This window comes from Myotis brandtii, unplaced genomic scaffold (genome assembly GCF_000412655.1).
Source record: "Myotis brandtii unplaced genomic scaffold, ASM41265v1 scaffold434, whole genome shotgun sequence".
NCBI classification, from domain to species: Eukaryota; Metazoa; Chordata; class Mammalia; order Chiroptera; family Vespertilionidae; genus Myotis; species Myotis brandtii.
The window spans coordinates 574,399-575,815 of NW_005366599.1; the positions used below are offsets into that span (position 1 = coordinate 574,399).

A 1,417-nucleotide genomic window follows, 5' to 3' on the forward strand; every position below is an offset into this window, starting at 1 on the left:
GGTACCTGCAGGAGCAGCAACCCCGCCTTCCGAGACGCCCTCCGGGAGATCGAGAGGCGGCCGGCGTGCGGCGGCCTGCCCATGATCTCCTTCCTCATCCTCCCCATGCAGCGGGTCACCCGGCTGCCCCTCCTGACCGACGTGAGCACCAGCCTGGGCCCGGCGGGGGACGGAGGCGCCTGGGCTCCGGTCTCACTCTCGGACCCGGCGTTGCTCCCTTGGGACCTCCTCCTCCACCCATCACCCATGATGAGGAGGGTGATAGGGCTTTAGTCGCCATGGTGACGTGGTCCCGGCATCGTCTCCGTTGCCCGTAGAACTGTCTCTGCCAGGACCTGGTCCTGCACTTTACATGACGGGCATGTGGATGCGTCTTACCCCACGTCACCCAGATGGTCCTGGGCCATCGGCACCTCCTGCCTCACGCCCCTCGGCCAGTTGTCCCGGGCGCGGGGAGAGGGGCTCGGAGGGGCTCCCTGGAGTGGCTTGCGTTTCTGAGATGTTGGCTCAGGGGGCAGAGGGGCATGTGAGGGTGAAAGGCACATGCATGCACATGTGGACACACGTGGCAGGAGCCCAGCTAAGCTCCTGGAGGCAGCATGTGGCCCTGTGCTAGGCGGTCACCTGTGCAAGCGAGATGGGACAGGCATTCTGGGAAGAGTAGGAATAGAGGCTGTGGGGCCCCCTGGCTGGACGAGGGTGGCCAGGATTGGAAGGGGCAGGGTCCTGGGGGCACTCACTCCAAGTCCCCCCCGCAACCGGCCTGACCTGGCTGAGCCGATTGGGGGCTGTGTCCCCCAGTGGGGCCTGCCAGGAGCCCCGACCTCCCTGGCCCCACCTGGGTCTGGTGTGAGGGAGCCTCCCCAACGCGGGCCACTAAGCCTGGGGCGGAGGGTGCCTGGTGCTCGCTCACACCTGGTGTCTCCCCTGCAGACACTCTGCCTCAAGACCCAGGGCCACCCCGAGAGGTACAAGGCCGCCAGCCGCGCGTTCAAAGCCATGAACAAGGTGAGAGGGGACCCCACCCCCGATAGAGACCCCGAGGGCCTGGCAGGAAGCGTTTGAAGATTGTCCACCCCAAGCTTTTCATGGTACCAGGGGGGAAACAGGCCTAGAGGGAGTGGAGCTCGCACACAGCCATGGAGCTCCTGGCAAGGTAGGGCTAGGACAGCCAGGAGGGCGGCGACCTGGGCCGGTGGGGCCCGCAGCCCAGCCACCTCCCTGCCCACGCCCTGCAGCTGGTGAAGCAGTGCAATGAGGGGGCCCACAAGATGGAGCGCATGGAGCAGATGTACACGCTGCAGACACAGCTGGACTTCGGCAAGGTCAAGGTAGGCAGCCCCAGAGGGCGCCTGCTGTGCCCACCACGCCCACCAGCCCGGCTGGCCCTGACCTGTCCCCGCTCCCAGATCACTCC

The 1,417-nt window shown here is 66.7% G+C and overlaps 1 protein-coding gene across 1 annotated transcript in view; it reads left to right on the plus strand.

Annotated features, from left to right (window-relative positions):
• Positions 1–1,417, plus strand: part of ARHGEF16 (Rho guanine nucleotide exchange factor (GEF) 16) — an 8,566-nt gene that overhangs the window by 3,500 nt on the left and 3,649 nt on the right. The window contains exons 3-5 of the mRNA XM_014546160.1: positions 12–141; positions 934–1,008; positions 1,239–1,331. Coding sequence (XP_014401646.1) covers positions 12–141; positions 934–1,008; positions 1,239–1,331 — 298 coding nt within the window. The remainder of the gene's footprint in view (positions 1–11; positions 142–933; positions 1,009–1,238; positions 1,332–1,417) is intronic.